The sequence below is a fragment of the Ictalurus furcatus genome, chromosome 5 (genome assembly GCF_023375685.1).
Source record: "Ictalurus furcatus strain D&B chromosome 5, Billie_1.0, whole genome shotgun sequence".
NCBI lineage: Eukaryota > Metazoa > Chordata > Actinopteri > Siluriformes > Ictaluridae > Ictalurus > Ictalurus furcatus.
The window spans coordinates 13,710,578-13,727,558 of record NC_071259.1 but is presented as its reverse complement, the minus strand read 5'-3'; the positions used below and the strand labels follow the sequence as shown (position 1 = coordinate 13,727,558).

Here is a 16,981-nt window from a genome sequence, read left to right as displayed (position 1 = left end):
TTTATTAAATAGATATTTTTTTTGTGATTCAGTAATCTGTTTTGCAAGTCCATCTATTTAGGCAAATATAGCGAATATTGAGTCTTGAATAGAAACATTGAATGTAGGTAAAAGGTCACATTTGATAACGACTTGCTCTCAGCCGCTCTGTTGCGAACAGAACATATTGACCTTCGTCGATTTTTATAGAAAAGTACAGTAATGTCGCTCTTAAGAGGTAAAATAGCGTTTGTTTGTTTGTTTGGTTTTTTTTCCACATTGTGCTATCAGCTAGCAGTTGTGACTGTTTATGCTACTGATAGCGTTACGTTATAGATCAGACTGCACCTTCAGTCTCTTTTTCTTTGTATTGCTTTATTTGGCCGGAATATGTAGCCTATATTGAAGAATGGAAAGTAGAGCAAAGGTGACTGATCCGAAAAGCTGGCAACTGATTCTCTTTGTAATAGTATTAATTCGTTTAATTTCTATCATTTATTTCTATCCATCATCAGTAACAAAATGCAAACTTGTTTTTGCAAAGTTTCTATACACTACACACTACACACTGGCTGACTTAGTAAGAGTTGAGTAACTGGGCCATGAAGGGTTTTTTCACAGTTGTGATTTAGTTCTGCTGATGACAAATTACTCCTGATTTCTTTGGTGTAGGTGTCTTTATTGTTTCAGCTAAGAGGACTCCTTTTGGGACATATGGTGGTGTTCTTAAAGACCACAGTGCCACAGACTTGGCTGAGCATGCTGCTAAAGCTGCCCTTGTTGCTGGTAATGTAGCTCCAGATCTAGTTAACAGTGTCATCGTGGGTAATGTCATGCAGGTGAGTTAATCTTATATGTTCAGACTGAACAGCAGATACCTCACAAACTTCACCAACATACTTATTTATGACTGTATGGTGTTAGTATACCTGTGTATATGTGTATCTCCTTTTCCTACAGAGCTCTGCAGATGCTCCCTATATTGCACGTCATGTGGGCCTCCGGTGTAGCGTGCCAATACCAGTTCCTGCTCTGACTGTGAACCGACTTTGTGGATCAGGGTTCCAGTCCATCATAAGCGGAGCTCAGGTAAGAGTTACACCAACAGTGATCAAACCATCACATGCACATTTCAACTAATTGAAATATATCCACCTTTTTCCTGAATATGGAAGTCTCGCCTGGCTTATACTGGAAGCCTATTTTCGTTTCCGGTCTCCGGTGTTCATAGTAAAATTACCATGTGTTCCTAGCTGATAATGTGAGGTTAAACTTGTGAGAATGGTTAATAAGTGCATATGGCTCCATAGTGCCGACACTTTACAGTGTCGCAATGACCATCTTTTGACAGTACCTCACCTGTCAAAGTTTAATGACTGGATAGATGACATGACGCTATGGCCCGAGGTTAGCTACATTGATATAATTAACTACTTCTTTTTCTCTGAATGCATTTATGGTGAAGAACTCCAAATTTACAGAAGCATATGCAGGTGCATCTAAAAAAAAATTAGAATATTGTGGAAAAGTTATTTTTTTCCCATAATTTAATTCAAAAAGTGGATCTTTCATATATTCTAGATTCATTACACATAAAGTGAAATATTTCAAGCCTTTTTTGTTTTAATGTTGTTCATTACGGCTTACAGCTCATGGAAATCAAAAATCCAGTATCTCCAAATATTAGAATAAAGAATTTATAGTACAGAAATGTTGCAGCGTCGGATTCCTAGTGTCAAGCCACTCCTGAACCAGAGGCAGTGTCAGAAGCGTCTTACTTGGGTTAAGGAGAAAAAGAACTGGACCGTTGCTCACTGGTCCAAAGTCCTCTTTTCAGATGAAAGTAAATTTTGCATTTCATTTGGAAATCAAGGTCCCAGACACTGGAGGAAGAGTGGAGAGACACAAAATCCAAGTTGCTTGAAGTCCAGTGTGAAGTTTCCACAGTCTTCTGCAGATGTTGGTCCACTGTGTTTTCTCAAGTCGAGAGTCAATGCAGCATCTACCAGGAGATTTTAGAGCACTTCATGGTTCCATATGCTGACAAGCTTTATGGAGATGCTGATTTCCTTTTCCTGCAGTACTTGGCACCTGCCCACAGTGCCAAAACTACTAATAACTGGTTTGCTGACCATGTGCTTGATTTGGCCAGCCAACTCGCCTGACCTGAACCCCATAGAGATTCTATGAGAGACACCAGACCCAACAATACTTATGAGCTGAAGGCCGCTTTCAAAGCAACCTGGGCTTCGATAACACCTCAGCGGTGCCACAGGCTGATTGCCTCCATGCCACGCCGCAGTGATGCAGTAATTCGTACAAAAGGAGCCCCGACTAAGTATTGAGTGCATAAATTAACATACTTTTCAGAAGGTCGACATTTCTGTATTATAAATTCTTTATTCTAATATTTTGAGATACTGGATTTTTGATTTCCATTAGCTGTAAGCTGTAATCATCACGATTAAGACAAAAAATACTTGAAATATTTCACTTTATGTGTAATGAATCTAGAATATATGAAAGTTCCACTTTTTAAAAATTAAGTTATGGGGAAAAAATAACTTTTCCACTATATTCAAATTTTTTGAGATGCACCAGTAATTACCTGCACAGCAATGAAATAGGCCAGGTTTTGTACAGGAAACACAGCGACAGTCAGAAAGTTAGCCAGGTTAAACACACAGCTTGGGTAACTAGCTTTCGCCGCTTGGTAACAGTTGGAAGTTAATTTCCTAGATACAGCTCCGGATCAGGGTGAATTTTGGAGAGAATTTAGATTTTTTTTTTATCACAAAATGATAAGAGCACACACACCTTCTTTAGGGGGAATTTTAACTTCAACTCTGCAAGCCATGCTCGTTTCCTCTCGTCAGTATTTAGCATAGAATGCCAGGCATACGATGCCGGACACCCTTTTCAGGTTTGCTGGTGCTCAAAACAAGTATTTTCCAGGAAATTATTTAGCTAATTTTTATTCTCACTAACACTCCAAAAAGTTTCTGTTTAATTAATTCAGGCAATCTCTTTAGCCAGTTTTAATAAGGGTTCCTATAGAGACCAGAACAGGATAACAGTATAGTAGAAGTTAGAATCCATCATGGCAGTGCTCATTGGTTTCTCGGGAAAAAGTTGGATTCAATTATATGTGCATGGTCAAGATCTGATTTTTTTGCCATTCTGTTGAATTGCAGAACTGAAGTGAAATATGATTGGTGAAAGTTGTATGTGGAGAATTTCACTAAATGTTTTGTATGTTTTGTAGGAGATCTGCCTTAAAGAGTCAGAGATCGTACTTTGTGGAGGGTCAGAGAGCATGAGCCAAGCCCCTTATGCTGTGCGCAACATCCGTTTTGGCACCAAGTTTGGCACTGATTTGAAGGTGTGTTTACTGACAACAGATTGGATTTATTTGAAAGAAAAAGGACATATAAATAATTAAATCTCAGCATTTTGGATGGAAAATAAAAGCAAATGTCATAATAGAATAAAGCTCTTCTCCTGAGTGGCGCAACAGAAAAGCGTTCACCCTATTCATAGTCACAGTTTTGAATCCTGATGATGCCACAACCATCTGTGACTGAGAGTCAAGAGAGCAAACCTGGCCATGCTCTTGGGAGATGGCATTACTCTTTCTTTCCCCTGTCGATCAGAGCAAGACTACCCAATTATTTACATTTATTCATTTAGCAGACGCTTTTATCCAAAGCGACTTACAAATGAGAAAATACAAGCAAATGGGCATCTATGAGCTCATGTATGCAGAACAGGGCAGATAGCTGTTTCCTCCAAATGTGTTGTCCTGCCCTGTGACACAGCAGTTCAAAAAGATGTGGAGGTTAGCTGCACATGTCTCTGAGGAAACACTTGCTCCACAATTCCCGGATAGGAATTGGCAAGACCAAAATGAGGAAAAATCCAAAAAATAAAGAAAGTGAAACATTTTCAGAATTAATTATATCTGTTGTTTCTTTGCTTGTTTTAGCTTGAGGACACACTGTGGGCAGGACTCACAGACCTTCACATAAAGACCCCTATGGGCATCACAGCAGAAAATCTGGCAGAAAAATACCAAATTACACGAGAGGATTGTGACCGGTATGCCCACCAGACACAGCAGCAGTGGAAAGCTGGTCAGTAAGCACTAATAGCAATTTTCCACAAGGCAGCATGGAATCCTAACTAATTCTCACCTAGGATTATTAATTTCCTGATCAAGTGTGTGTTTGTTTCCCGTCATATAATGTTGACAGTGAGAGTAGTTTCTTGGGGAATGTGGACTGAAAGTGGTCATGATCAGCAATATACAGCGTTAAAACTTAGTGCTGTTAGAAAGTTTGTGAACCCCATACAATTTTCAGCATAGAGTTGACCTGAAATGTGATCAGCTCTTCATCTAAGTCCTAAAACTAGATAAAGAGAACCAAATTAAACAAATTACATGAAAACATTATAATTTGTACATTTGTTTATTGAGCAAAATTATCCAACATTAAATATTCTTGTCGGAAAAAGTACATGAACCAATATGAGTACGAGTAAATTGAAAGGGGTACTTGAAGTCAGGTGTTTCAATCAAGGGGATGGCAATCAAGCATGAGTTTAGCAGGCCCTCCCATGTTTCGAGAACATAAACTTCGGTCTTCACTGTCAATGTCTGGTCTTCAGCACACGTTTATGGAAGTGTGCTAAGCCTTGATCAAAGGAGATTCCTGAGGATTTCAGAAAAAGTTATGGTTGGAAAAAGTTTTCACAACCATTTCTAAAGAGTTTGGCCTCCACCAATCCACTGTTAGGCAGATGATATACAAATGAAGAAAACTCAGAACCACTATTACTCTCCCAAGGAGTGGTCATCCAGCAAAAAATCACTCCAAGGGCGCAGTGAATAATATTATGGGAAGTCACAGAGAACACCATTGAACATCTAAGGACCTACAGGCTACTCTTGCATTGAGTAACGTCAGTGTTCATCAGGCAAACACTGAACAAGAATGGTGTGCTTGGCAGGATATAGCAAGGAGGAAGCCACTACTCTCTAAAAAAAAAAACACTGCTTACCAACTGAAGTTTGCTTAAGACCATGTGGATAAGCTAGAAGCCTATTGAAAGAATGTTCTGTGGACAGATGAATCCAAAATGGAACTTTTTTGGTTTAAATGAAAAGCTTTATGTTTGTAGAAAACCTAACAGTGCATTCCAACATAAGAACCTCATCCCAACCGTGAAGCAGGGAGGTGGCAACATCATGGTTTAGGGTTGCTGTGCTCCATCAGTTCCAGGGCGACTTGGACCTATGAATTCTGGGACTGTGTCAGTATCTGTCAGTGAACTGAAGCTTAACCATAAGTGGGTCATGCAGCAAAATGATGACCCTAAGCACATAAGTAAGTTGACAAAGAAATGGTTAAAGCAGAAGAAATTTAACATTTTGCCATGGTCATGTCAAACTAGAGCAGGGGTGTCCAATCTTATCTGCAAAGGGCCAGTGTGGGTGCAGGTTTTTATTCCAACCAAGCCACACCTGATTCCACCTGTTTAATCAGTTGATCTTTGCTTTCAGACTCGGGTGTGGCTTCCGCTTGGTTGGAATGAAAACCTGCATCCACACCGGCCCTTTCCAGATAAGATTGGTCACCCCTGCTCTAGAGCATAATAATAGAAATGTGATGGAAGGACCTAAAACAGAGCACTTCATGCAAGAAAGCCCACCAACATCATTAAGTTGAAGCAGTTTTCCAAGGAGAAATGGGCCAAAATTCCTCAAACCCGTTGGGCAGGATTGATCGTTAATTACCGGAAACTTTGGTTGAAGTTATTTCTGTGACAATTTGACAGTTAAGTCAGGCATAACAAGCAGTTCTGTGTTCATCTTCATATTTGCGCTTAGCTGTGCACTTCCCTGACTCAGCCATTCCCATTCGATTCAGATTCGTTGATTGACGACAATTTTTGTGTGATTCTTCAATTGAACCAATTTACGTGTAGCTCGCACCTGCACGTTTTTTGTTGTTATTAAGAAATATTTCCAAATGGGAATTCGGCATAGTTTGAAATGTATTTTCTTGATTTTAAAATTAGTTTAAATACATTTTTGAATATTTAAAATTTCATGATTGTAAACCCTGAAAACATGGATTGATAGAAGAGCCAAAGATGACCAGGCAAAGAGCCACATGCCGCTCGCAAGCCACCCCTGATCTAGTTTTAGGACTTAGATGAAGATCTGATCACATTTCTGATCAAATTTATGCAGAAATGCAGAATATTGTAAAGGGTTCTAGCGGCAGGTGTATGTGGTGCTGCCGCACTCCCTCACAGCGTGAACTATTAAGCATGAGACACAACGAGTTTCTTTGAATGTTAGTAAATGTGGCATTATTGTAATCCATCCATCCATCCTCAACCGCTTATCTGTTATCGGGTTGCGGGGGCAGCAGCTCCAGCAGGGGACCCCAAACTTCCCTTTCCCGAGCCACATTAGCCAACTCTGACTGGGGGATCCCGAGGCGTTCCCAGGCCAGTGTGGAGATATTATCTCTCCACCTGGTCCTGGGACTTCCCCAAGGTTTCCTCCCAGCTGGACATGCCTGGAACACCTCCCTAGGGAGGCACCCAGGGGGCATCCTTACCAGGTGCCCGAATCACCTCAACTGGCTCCTTTCGACGCAAAGGAGCAGCGACTCTACTCTGAGTTCCTCTCGGATAACCGAGCTTCTCACCCTATCTCTAAGGGAGAAAACCCATTTCGGCCACTTGTACCCGCGATCTAGTTCTTTCGGTCACTACCCAGCCTTCATGACCATAGGTGAGGGTAGGAACGGAGATTGCCCGGTAGATCGAGAGCTTTGCCTTCCGGCTCCGCTCTCTTTTCGTCACAACGGTGCGGTAAAGCGATTGCAATACTGCTCCCGCTGCTCCAATTCTCCAGCCAATCTCCCGCTCGCATGTCCCCTCACTCGTGAACAAGACCTCGAGGTACTTGAACTCCTTCACTTGGGTTAAGTACTCATTCCCCACCCGGAGTAGGCACTCCATCAGTTTCCTGCTGAGAACCATGGCCTCAGATTTAGAGGTGCTAATCCTCATCCCAGCCGCTTCACACTCAGCTGCGAACCGATCCAGTGAGTGCTGGAGATCACGGACCGATGATGCCATCAGGACCACATCATCTGCAAAAAGCAGCGATGAGATCATCAGGTCACCAAACTGCAACCCCTCCCCACCATGACTACGCTTCGATATCCTGTCCTTGAATATCACAAACAGGATTGGTGACAAAGCGCAGCCCTGGCGGAGACCAACCCCCACCTGGAACGAGTCTGACTTTTTGCCGAGCATCCGGACACAGCTCTCGCTTTGGGAGTACAGCGATTGGATAGCCCTAAGAAGGGAACCCCTCACCCTATACTCCCTCAGCACCTTCCACAGTAAACCCCTGGGGACCCGGTCATATGCCTTCTCCAAATCCACAAAACACATGTAGACCGGATGGGCATACTCCCAGGCCCCCTCCATGATCCTTGCGAGAGTAAAGAGCTGGTCCGTTGTTCCACGACCAGGACAGAATCCGCAATGTTCCTCTTCAATCCGAGGTTTGACTATTGGCTGAACCCTCCGTTCCAGCACGCTGGAGTAGACTTTACCAGGGAGGCTGAGAAGTGTGATACCCCTATAGTTGGCGCACACTCTCTGGTCCCCCTTTTTGAACAGGGGAACCACCACCCCGGTCTGCCACTCCTTGGGCACTGTCCCCGACTTCCACGTAATGTTAAAGAGGCATGTCATCCAAGACATCCCCTCCACATTTCATCCACAATCCACAATTCGAAGACGACTTTGAGAGCAGAAATGTAGAGGCCATACCACAAGATGCAAACCACTCATCAGCAATAAGAATCTGAAAGCCAGATAGGAATTTACAAAGAAATACAGAGATGAGCCACAAAAGTTTTGGACCCAAGATTAATCTCCACCAAAGTGTTGGAAGGGCCAAAGTGTGGAGGTAGTGTCATGGCTTTGCTTGGCATGGCTGCTACTCGAACAGGCTCACTAATCTTTATTGATGATGTAAGTCATGATGGTAGCAGCAGAATGAATTCAGTAGTTTACAGGAACATTTTGTCTGCCAATTTACAGAGAAATGAATTGAGTGTGCATTTCACCTCCTTAAGGGAGAAACCCCCTAAACCATAGACATATAAATACATAGACGTCTCTTGTCCGGATCAGTATGGCGGTCATCAGACAGAGATGACAATGCCAGAAACTGATGTAAGTCTTTTCTGGGTGATTAAAATGCTTCAGCTTCACAAGAAGTAAGATGTTGGGAGAATCAGGAGACCAAGAGCCAGGGTATAGTCAAAGAGATTGTTTATTGTGTGCGCAGAGACACCTTGGGCACTACAGCGTTGCATAGTCTCAATCTTAGTCTAAACATAATACAGTTGGCTTTTGTACGTGCAAGTAACATACCCAAGGCCAGTTAAGGAAAACATTAGAGAAAAACATAAAAGACAAAAGACAAAACACCTTGACAAAAAAAATCACAAAAATCACATTGAACTGATTTTAAATGATTGAATCATAATCATGGAAAATAAGGAAAAATATTTCACACAGACAATTACAAAGATATATTTAAGAATTATAAGATAATCCTTTATGGATCCGGTAAAACATTTACAGTTACAGTGGTAAAACATTTATCTGATGATAATAATAATAATAATAATAATATATTGAGAATATCGAATAGTATATGTAGTGTAAACAGTAGTATAATATAGTCAGTAATAAAATAAAAATAGTAAATAATATAGTGAGTAGTGAATAGAATATTATTAGTATAATAATAAACAACGAGCCACGATTTGATGACAAGCTATTAAATCATTATAGCCTATCGATAAACTTACTTTTTGGAGATGGGTTTGGAAACCAAAGACAGATGGTTTAGTTCCATCTCTAATCCTGACAGTCTGTCCTGTCAAAGTCCTCCAGCTTAAAGTGCTCACGGAGGACTCCCTTGTAGACAAACCTTCCCTTCTTACAGCTACTTCCCACTGCCTCCTCAACTGTTTCTCTTTGGGGAAAACTTCAAAGTGCAGTGTCTATGTATTTATATGTTTATGCCCGAAACAAAAAACAACTGAAAGAGGCTGCGGTAAAAACCTGGAAAAGCATCACAAAAGAAGAAACCAACAATTTTGGTGATTAGTCAGTGACTCACAGGCTTGACGCAGTTATTGCAAGCAAGGGATATGCAATCAAATATTAAGTGTTATTTGCTTTAAATAATTACTGCAAGACTGATCTGTTCCTATACTTTTGTTTGCCTAAAAATTTTGTGGTCTCATACGAAAACTTTTATGTTGTTTAACAAATCTAGATGTAAATATCAGGAAATAAATGCTGAAATCCTAAACTCTCATTTAATTTCCATCTTTTGATCTCAAACCCAAATGTCTTTGGTGTCTAGCACAAACAATGAAAATAACATTAGGAAATAACATTTACAGAATATGGATTTATATTCTGTAATGTGTGATTCACACACAAGCAAACAAACAAACACACTACAGCTTATTTGCTAATTGGGGATATCTGTTGTGTACAGTTCCACAACAGGAACAGAATGCTGATTTATAGCCTACTTCTGTGTGCCCGTCTCTGTGTACACGTCAGGATGTCATGCCCCGACACTCAACAAGGGTGAAGTATTTATACTTGCAGGTAATGTACGCGTGTCCTCTAGGAAGCACTGTTTGCGTTTACACCGTGAAGAAAAGCTGAAAACCAATGTGAGTTCTGTTTACTCTAGGAATAATAAAAATAAGATAACATGGCCATGGGCACACGGTGGCTTAGTGGTTACCACGTTCGCTGCACACCTCCAGGGTTGAGGGTTCGATTCCTGCCACGGCTGTGTGTGCGCGGAGTTTGCATGTTCTCCTTCTGCTGCGGGGGTTTCCTCCGGGTACTCCGGTTTCCTCCCCCAATCCAAAGACATGCATGGTAGGCTGATTGGCATTTCCAAAGTTGCCGTAGTGTATGAATGGGTGTGTGAATGTTTATGTGATTGTGCCCTGCGATGGATTGGCACCCCGTCCAAGGTGTACCCTGCCTACTGCCCCATGCTCCCTGGGATAGGCTCCAGGTTCCCTGTGACCCAGTAAGGATAAGCAGTATAGAAAATGGATGGAACATGGACATGATGTTTTGAAGAGTGCTGAGATTATTTATGATTATTTATACACCAATGAATTCTCACTGGAAACAATGGTGAAGTGTTTAACTTGTCTGTATTCAGCAGTATGAGCAGGTCTTGTATCGAAGCACTTCAATTTAATTACTGTTTATATACACAATTCTATCAATCACTGATTGACTGATGAATTAGATTTTATTTTTATTGACTTGCTGTGGTTTACATTGCCTATGCTATGTGTTTATTGGGAGTCTGTTAGAAGGAGTAAGTAAAGTATGCGATCCTGCAGGGTTAAACTGGCCATTATAATGAGCTGCAGCCATTTTAAAGCATCACATTTTATATATTATTTTTATATGAACACATTATCATGATTGTAGTTTTCCATTAAAACCATTAATAAATCCATTATACATGTGATCATATCACTGTGTGTGAAGCAAACATGAAATGGGGAAAGATTGTATTAATTTATACTCCCCAGTTCAAGAGTTTAATCATATACGATATAGCATGGTTACTTGCTTAACAATTTAAAGCTGTCCTTGATATTTGCAGCACAAAATATTTGACTGAAAAGATAAAAAATTAACGGTTATTTTTGTTAGTTGTTAGTTGCATTCTGCCCTCTCTAAATCATACACCGAGATAAAATAGTGCGATAAGATTAGATTTATTTGAATGAATTATAATAAATAGTTAGTCGAGAGAGAGGGGGGGAATTACCTGCATCTGTGCCACTTGTCTACTAATAATGAAGCTGTGAGTTTAACTGTATGTTACTATGGTTACTGTTGTTTATAGGTAGCACATTAATTTAGAACCATGATTCAACTGTCCGGAACTACACTACTGGTCAAAAGTTTAGACACACTCATTCTTTATTTTTATTTTTCCCCCCACATTTTAGAATAATAATAGTCATCAAAACTCTGGAATAACACAAATGGAACTCCAAAATAATCAAAATACAGTGGGGAGTAAAGGAGATCCCACCTATGCTGGACACTTATTGGCTGCTTTTTGGAATATTTTGCTCCAAGTCATCCATTTAAAAAATATATTTTTTTTTTGTAAATACAATGTTAGTTTTCTAATGAAAGAAATGAATGTTGACACAAATATTTTTTTGTCTACAACACCAATTTCAAACATTTAATCATACACATTCAGATCAAAAGGTTTTTAAGATCATAAGAAACATTTCGGTCAAGTGTCTCCAAACTTTTGACCGGTAGTATACCTGTGGAGTATTATGGTTTTTTTAATGCACACCTTCCAGCTTATCAGAATCGAGTATACTGACAGACCATGGTTTATTGAAAGGCAGTATGTTACATGAATTATCCAGAGATTAATGAATGTTATGGTAAATGGCACTTGGCACATATATGGTATATGGCACTACAAGTGTAAATTAAACCTATTACAAGTAAATAGTAAAGGTCTTTGCTTGCAAGTTGATCATACCTCTGAGTTAACAGAATAATTGCTTAATAAATGTACATGAGTCTCTGATGCAGTAATGTCACATTCCAATAAAAGCTTAACATATTTTAAAGCTGGATAGATTAAATGTATAATTGAATGCAGAGATATTACAATTCCAACAATAACTGAAAGGTTATTGTTTGGAATCAATTACATTAAGTTAACCTAGTAAATTAGAGTCAGATAATTAAGTTAACTAATATTCGAGTCAGATCATTCATTATAAATTGTGGTCAGATATTTAAATACTAATAAAATTAATACACAAGTTTAACTTTCACCAATTTCCAGTGTTGGTTTTAGGAGAGCAGTGAATTAAATATTAAAGTTTTTACCATATGAAGTTTTTACCATGATTTACCATATTAATGGTGATTGCTTTTCTATTACCTACCTTTTAGCTTCTGTCATTTTGAATCATTCTTAAATCTAGTTGTTTTCTCCTGCAGCTTATGAGGCCGGATACTACAATGCTGAAATTGCACCTGTTGATGTGAAGGCCAAGAAAGGGAAAGTGTTTATGACCCACGATGAACATCCTCGACCACAAACTACACTGGAGCAGATGACGAAGCTGCCACCTGTGTTCAAGAAAGGGGGCACGGTCACTGCTGCCAATGCTTCAGTAGGAACCAAAGTGCCTTGCTAATAGCAAAGCCATTTTTGATTTTCATTATTTATATATCTAATGATTAGTATATAGGAGTGAGATACTGACTTTAAAATGCATTTAATTTAGTCCATTCTGTTACGACCCTGGTCTAGGGTCGAGGTGTAACATAAATAATTTACTGAAACCAAGATAGTCGTTCCTTAGATATTTTACTCAATTAAAAGTGCATAAAGACTTCAGGGTTGAGCCAGGCCAAAATAATAAACAAAAGAAGAACAAAAAAAATATTAACTTGTCCCAACACAACTAACTTTTACTAACGATCCAACAAAGGAAAAATGACATTGTCTTACCTAACTCCCTCACTAACCACATAAACCGGAGAAAAGGTAAAGATAAAAATAATGACGCTCAACTCCTATGGCTTCTTTACTTAGCAGGAATGAAATAAGGTAAATAAGTAACAGCATAACATAACAGAAACAGTTTGGAATAAAAACATGAGCATTGGTAGACGAACACTGGTCAGATGTTACTAAGCATGGACACAATGATTATCACACACAATGATTATAACACACGAGGATAACTAATCATACAATCAAAACAAACTTTCACACACACAACATAACACCAAACACATCAATCCTGCTTAGCCAGGTAATGTCTGTTTTTACAACAGAAACAACCCCGTTCTCAAAGTAAATTCGCGTCTCCCTCATGATCCAGCTTCGGCGTACTTTTTAAAGCTTCCCATCCAGGCCACAACCAATCAGTAGCTCCAGTGTGTATCCGAGTATAATCAATTTGCGAGAGAGAGAGAGAGAAAACACAGAGCAGAGTGCAAAAATCCTCCTCCCGATATAACAATTCTAATTTCATGAATAATGATTTAATGTTTTACAAATTGTTTTCTATATGTATAGCCAAGTCTGAACCAGAGGCAACCAGGTTTTGGGCTGAAATTTCCTGTTACTTAGCAGAACTCACGATGCATCATGCTTTATAATAGCCAATCTTGAGACTTCCTGCACACCTACTGTATAGAAATAATTCTAAAGACCACCTTCTCCCAATTTTTTAAACAGTTTTCTGTACCAACTGTGTCTCCCACAGGGTGTGTCAGATGGAGCTGCAGCTGTGGTGATAGCTAGTGAGGACGCTCTTAAGGAGCACAAGCTCACTCCATTGGCTAGAATTGTAGCATATCACATCTCAGGCTGTGACCCTACAATCATGGGCATTGGTGAGTAATGTATCAATCTGTCCACACACTTGCAGATATCTGAAAAAAAATTTCCACTCTAAAACACCATTTCACATCTCTTTGCACCAGGTCCAGTACCTGCTATAACAGGGGCTCTAAAGAAAGTAGGGCTCACATTGAATGACATGGACTTAGTAGAGGTATGCGCACCACAAGGCATGTCAGTAAAGGCTCGCATGTAATTATGGCCTCCCCAGAACATGAACAAATGCTGTAAGTAAGCAAATGTATTACATTGTATTGCTGTGTTTTATGATTATCTGTTATCAGGTGAATGAAGCATTTGCTTCCCAGTATTTAGCAGTTGTTAAAGCTTTAGGACTGGACCCAGAAAGGACTAATGTCAATGGGGGAGCCATTGCAATTGGCCACCCACTAGGAGCCTCTGGGGTCAGAATCACTGCACATTTGGTTCATGAGCTCAGGTACTCCCTACACTTCTGTATAATCGAGATGGTATTCCTGCAAGAGCAGATAAGGTTTAAATGAAATGCTTTTGTTAACTGTCATATTTTGTTTTTTGTTTTAAGGCGGCGAAGTGGTAAGTATGCAGTGGGCTCAGCCTGTATTGGTGGTGGCCAGGGCATTGCTGTAATTCTGGAAAATACCCAATGAGCAAAAGGAGAAACATGCATGTAAAAGCAAAATGGATCCAAAATGTGCAATCAGGGATTGAAAAGTCTTTGATGTATTTACAAATATTCACATGTTACATAGAATTTCTAGCAGACTTGACATATTAAATAATGCAATTTGCTTAATGATATTGTAATAAGGTGTATTCTTTACCAAAAATGTTAAATTAAATAAACATATGTCCAGACATGTTTCTCAAGGTTTTGTTAAGAATTCAACAGTAAGGATACAAATCTGTATCAATCTGTTATCAATCTATAAATCAGTATAGCATCTCTTCCTACATGAAATGGTATTTTCTGGTAGCTATTTTGTAGAAACCTTTTACAATATATTTTGCTGTTCCAGTGTATAGTCCTTGAGAGACCTTAAAAGTACTTCAGAAGCATTAAAAGAACACTGTACCTTTTAATGTAACTGGATGACTAATTTATAGTCATGTAAGGAGTAATGAGGAGTAAAGTGCCTGTTTTTCTTTTTTTTTTTCTTCTTTTTTTTAAACTATTAATAGGTCATGTGTTGAATGTCTTTTTAACTCACTCCCTTCATTCTGACATATTTGTAACATAATCACTCCAATGTGAAGCACATGCTGTACATCATGGATTGAGAGTTTGGAAACCTGTTGTGCCCTCTGGATTCATGATGATAAGTGTCATATCAAAGTATTTAGAAAGCCTTCTCAATTCACAAATAAAGAAAAAAAATGAGTAGCCACTGGACATTCTGCTTGTTTAATTTTCTTCTTTCAACCTATGAGACAAAGTTATGTTCAATTGATACAATATATGCTTGACTGCAAAAGTGTGCATCCTCCATGGTTTTGGAATAGAAAAACAGAATGTACCTTTATTTTTCAATTTAGGATGAAATTATATGAAGTTCAAAATAAAATAAGTTTATATATATAATATATATATACACACACACACACACACACACACACACACACACACACACAGTATCTCACAAAAGTGAGTACACCCCTCACATTTTTGTAAATATTTGATTGTATCTTTTAATGTGACAACACTGAAGAAGTGTCACTTTGCTACAATGTAAAGTAGTGAGTGTACAGCTTGTATAACAGTGTAAATTTGCTGTCCCTTCAAAATAACTCAACACACAGCCATTAATGTCTAAACTACTGGCAACAAAAATGAGTACACCCCTAAGTGAAAATGTCCACATTGGGCCCAAAGTGTCAATATTTTGTGTGGCCACCATTATTTTCCATCACTGCCTTAACCCCCTTGGGCATGGAGTTCACCAGAGCTTCACAGGTTGCCACTGGAGTCCTCTTCCACTCCGCCATGATGACATCACAGAGCTGGTGGATGTTCTAGACCTTGTGCTCCTCCACCTTCCGTTTGAGGATGTCCCACAGATGCTCAATAGGGTTTAGGTCTGGAGACATGTTTGGCCAGACCATCACCTTCGCCCTCAGCTTCTTTAGCAAGGCAGTGGTTGTCTTGGAGGTGTGTTTGGGGTCGTTATTATGCTGGAATACATGCTGGGATCATGCTCTGCTTCAGTATGTCACAGTACATGTTGGCATTCATGGTTCCCTCAATGAACTGTAGCTCCCCAGTGCTGGCAGCACTCATGCAGCCCCAGATCATGACACTCCCACCACCATGCTTGACTGTAGGCAAGACACACTTTTCTTTGTACTCCTCACCTGGTTGCGCCACACATGCTTGACACCATCTGAACCAAATAAGTTTATCTTGGTCTCATCAGACCAAGGACATGGTTCCAGTAATCCATGTCCTTAGTCTGCTTGTCTTCAGCAGACTGTTTGCGGGCTTTCTTGTGCATCATCTTTAGAAGAGGCTTCGTTCTGGGACGACAGCCATGCAGACCAATTTGGTGCAGTGTGCGGCGTATGGTCTGAGCACTGACAGGCTGAGCCCCCACCCCTTCAACCTCTGCAGCAATGCTGGCAGCACTCATACGTCTATTTCATAAAGACAACCTCTGGATATGACGCTGAGCACGAGCACTCAACTTCTTTGGTCGACCATGGAAAGGCCTGTTCTGAGTGGAACCTGTCCTGTTAAACCGGTGTATGGTCTTGGCCACCGTGCTGCAGCTCAGTGTCAGGGTCTTGGCAATCTTCTTATAGCCTAGGCCATCTTTATGTAGAGCAACAATTCTTTTTTTCAGATCCTCAGAGAGTTCTTTGCCATGAGGTGCCATGTTGAACTTCCAGTGACCAGTATGAGGGAGTGAGAGCGCGATGACACCAAATTTAACACACCTGCTCCCCATTCACACCTGAGACCTTGTAACACTAACAAGTCACATGACACCGGGGAGAGAAAATGGCTAATTGGGCCCAATTTGGACATTTTCACTTAGGAGTGTACTCACTTTTGTTGCCAGCAGTTTAGACATTAATGGCTGTGTGTTGAGTTATTTTGAGGGGACAGCTAATTTACACTGTTACACAAGCTGTACACTCACTACTTTACATTGTAGAAAAGTGTCATTTCTTCAGTGTTGTCACATGAAAAGATATAATGAAATATTTACAAAAATGTGAGGGGTGTACTCACTTTTGTGAGATACTGTATACACACACACACACACACAGTGGGGGAAATAAGTATTGAATGCATCAGCATTTTTTTCAGTAAATATATTTCCAATGAGGCGATTCACATGAAATTTTCACCAGACATCAGTATTAACTCAAGAAATCCAGAAATATAAAGAATTCACAACATTAAAGTCCATAAATAAATTTATGTGTAATAAAGAGGAATGACAGGAAAAAGTA

The 16,981-nt window shown here is 39.7% G+C and overlaps 1 protein-coding gene across 2 annotated transcripts; it reads left to right on the top strand.

Annotated features, from left to right (window-relative positions):
- Positions 1 to 85: 85 nt before the first annotated feature.
- acaa2 (acetyl-CoA acyltransferase 2) lies at positions 86 to 14,918 on the top strand. 2 transcript variants are annotated; one of them, XM_053624801.1, is made up of 10 exons: positions 86 to 217; positions 652 to 818; positions 940 to 1,068; positions 3,245 to 3,361; positions 3,965 to 4,112; positions 12,130 to 12,305; positions 13,410 to 13,539; positions 13,630 to 13,700; positions 13,831 to 13,985; positions 14,091 to 14,918. In XM_053624801.1, exons 1-10 carry the CDS (start codon positions 202 to 204, stop codon positions 14,173 to 14,175), a joined length of 1,194 nt encoding a protein of 397 aa, XP_053480776.1. In that variant the 5' UTR covers positions 86 to 201; the 3' UTR covers positions 14,176 to 14,918. The 2 variants fall into 2 exon arrangements, with proteins under 2 accessions (XP_053480776.1, XP_053480777.1); XM_053624802.1 differs by lacking the exon at positions 86 to 217 and adding an exon at positions 234 to 406.
- The last annotated feature ends 2,063 nt before the right edge of the window (positions 14,919 to 16,981 follow it).

Coding starts and splice junctions, on each gene's coding strand:
- acaa2 (XM_053624801.1), top strand. Junction 819..939: donor TCGTGGGTAATGTCATGCAG/GTGAGTTAATCT, acceptor CTTTTCCTACAG/AGCTCTGCAGATGCTCCCTA. Junction 12,306..13,409: donor TCACTGCTGCCAATGCTTCA/GTAGGAACCAAA, acceptor TGTCTCCCACAG/GGTGTGTCAGATGGAGCTGC.